This window comes from Gossypium hirsutum, chromosome D13, assembly GCF_007990345.1.
Source record: "Gossypium hirsutum isolate 1008001.06 chromosome D13, Gossypium_hirsutum_v2.1, whole genome shotgun sequence".
Classification (NCBI taxonomy): Eukaryota; Viridiplantae; Streptophyta; class Magnoliopsida; order Malvales; family Malvaceae; genus Gossypium; species Gossypium hirsutum.
In genome coordinates this window covers 53,933,594-53,934,954 of record NC_053449.1, presented here as the reverse complement: position 1 = coordinate 53,934,954, position 1,361 = coordinate 53,933,594, and the positions used below count along the sequence as shown (strand labels likewise).

Here is a 1,361-nt window from a genome sequence, read left to right as displayed (position 1 = left end):
AAAATTTCCTTAGCCTCTACAGTGTCCACGCATCTCAACAGTACTCGATCCTTTCCCCTTTTATATAGGATCTCCCCATTTAAGACATAGTCAATAGCTAGTCTCCTCAATGTCCTCTTATCATTCTTTGTTGCCTGATCAGGATATTCGCGATTCTTCACATATAGCAATATATCTTGGTACCAAGGACTATTATCATTCTCCACCTCTTAAATGCTATAACAGTGGGCTGGGATCTTGTAAATACTAATTTGAATGGGCTTCATGTCCTCTAACTGATTTACTTTAATCATGGAAGCTAAAGTGGCAAGACCATCAGTCATCTGATTTTCTTCCCGTGAGAGATAACAAAAAGTAATGCTGTTAAACTCTTCAATTAATTCCAGAACCAATCTCCGATAACGGATCAACTTGGGATCTCTCGTTTCCCATTCCCCTTTTAATTGATAAATTACCAATGCTGAGTCTCCATATACTTCTAGTATCTTAATCTTCCGTTCTATGGCTGCTCGAATCCCCAAAATGCAAGCTTCATACTCGGCCATATTATTAGTGCAATCGAAGTCCAACTTACTGGTGAAAGGATGATAATCTCCATTCGAAGACACCAGGACTGCCCCAATCTCATTGCCTAGTGCATTCGATGCTCCGTCAAAGTTTAATCTCCAAGAATAATTCTCTTGGGGATCCTTTTCAGCATTTGCCACATACATCAAATGTTCATTCGGGAAATCAAAGTCCAGAGGCTCATAATCTTCCAGAGCTCTGCTAGCCAAGAAATTTGCTATCGCACTCTCCTTGATGGCCTTCTGACTTACATATACGATATCAAACTCGGAGAGCAGGATTTGCCATCTAGCCATTCTTCCATTCAATGCTGTTGACTCCATCATATACTTCAAAGGGTTTAATTTTGAAATTGGCCAAGTCGTATGATAGAGTAAGTATTGCCTCAACCTCTTGGTCGTCCAAATTAGAGCGCAACACAATTTTTTGATAGGCGAATATCTCATCTCACAATCAGTGAATTTCTTGCTGAGATAGTAAATTACCTTTTCCTTTTTTCCATTCGCATCATGCTAACCCAACACACATCCCATGGAGTTGTTGAACACCGTTAAATACAAAATCAATGGTTTATTTGGGCTGGGTGGTGATAGAACCGGAGTATTGGATAAGTATTGCTTTATCTTTTCAAAGGCTTTCTGGCATTCGGCATTCCAGACATCAGGATTATGTTTCTTAAACAGGTGAAATATAGGATCACATTTCTCGGTCAACTGTGAAATGAACCGAGCAATGTAATTCAATCGTTCTAAAAAACCTCGCACTTCTTTCTGGGTATGTGGTGGCGGTAAATC

At 39.7% G+C, this 1,361-nt stretch overlaps 1 protein-coding gene across 1 annotated transcript; it reads right to left on the bottom strand.

Annotated features, from left to right (window-relative positions):
• Nucleotides 1-209: 209 nt before the first annotated feature.
• Nucleotides 210-863, bottom strand: LOC121224985 (uncharacterized). The gene is made up of 2 exons (XM_041108647.1): nucleotides 575-863; nucleotides 210-505 (listed from the first exon to the last, which is right to left on the bottom strand). Exons 1-2 carry the CDS (start codon nucleotides 861-863, stop codon nucleotides 210-212), a joined length of 585 nt encoding a protein of 194 aa, XP_040964581.1.
• Between the last annotated feature and the right edge of the window lie 498 nt (nucleotides 864-1,361).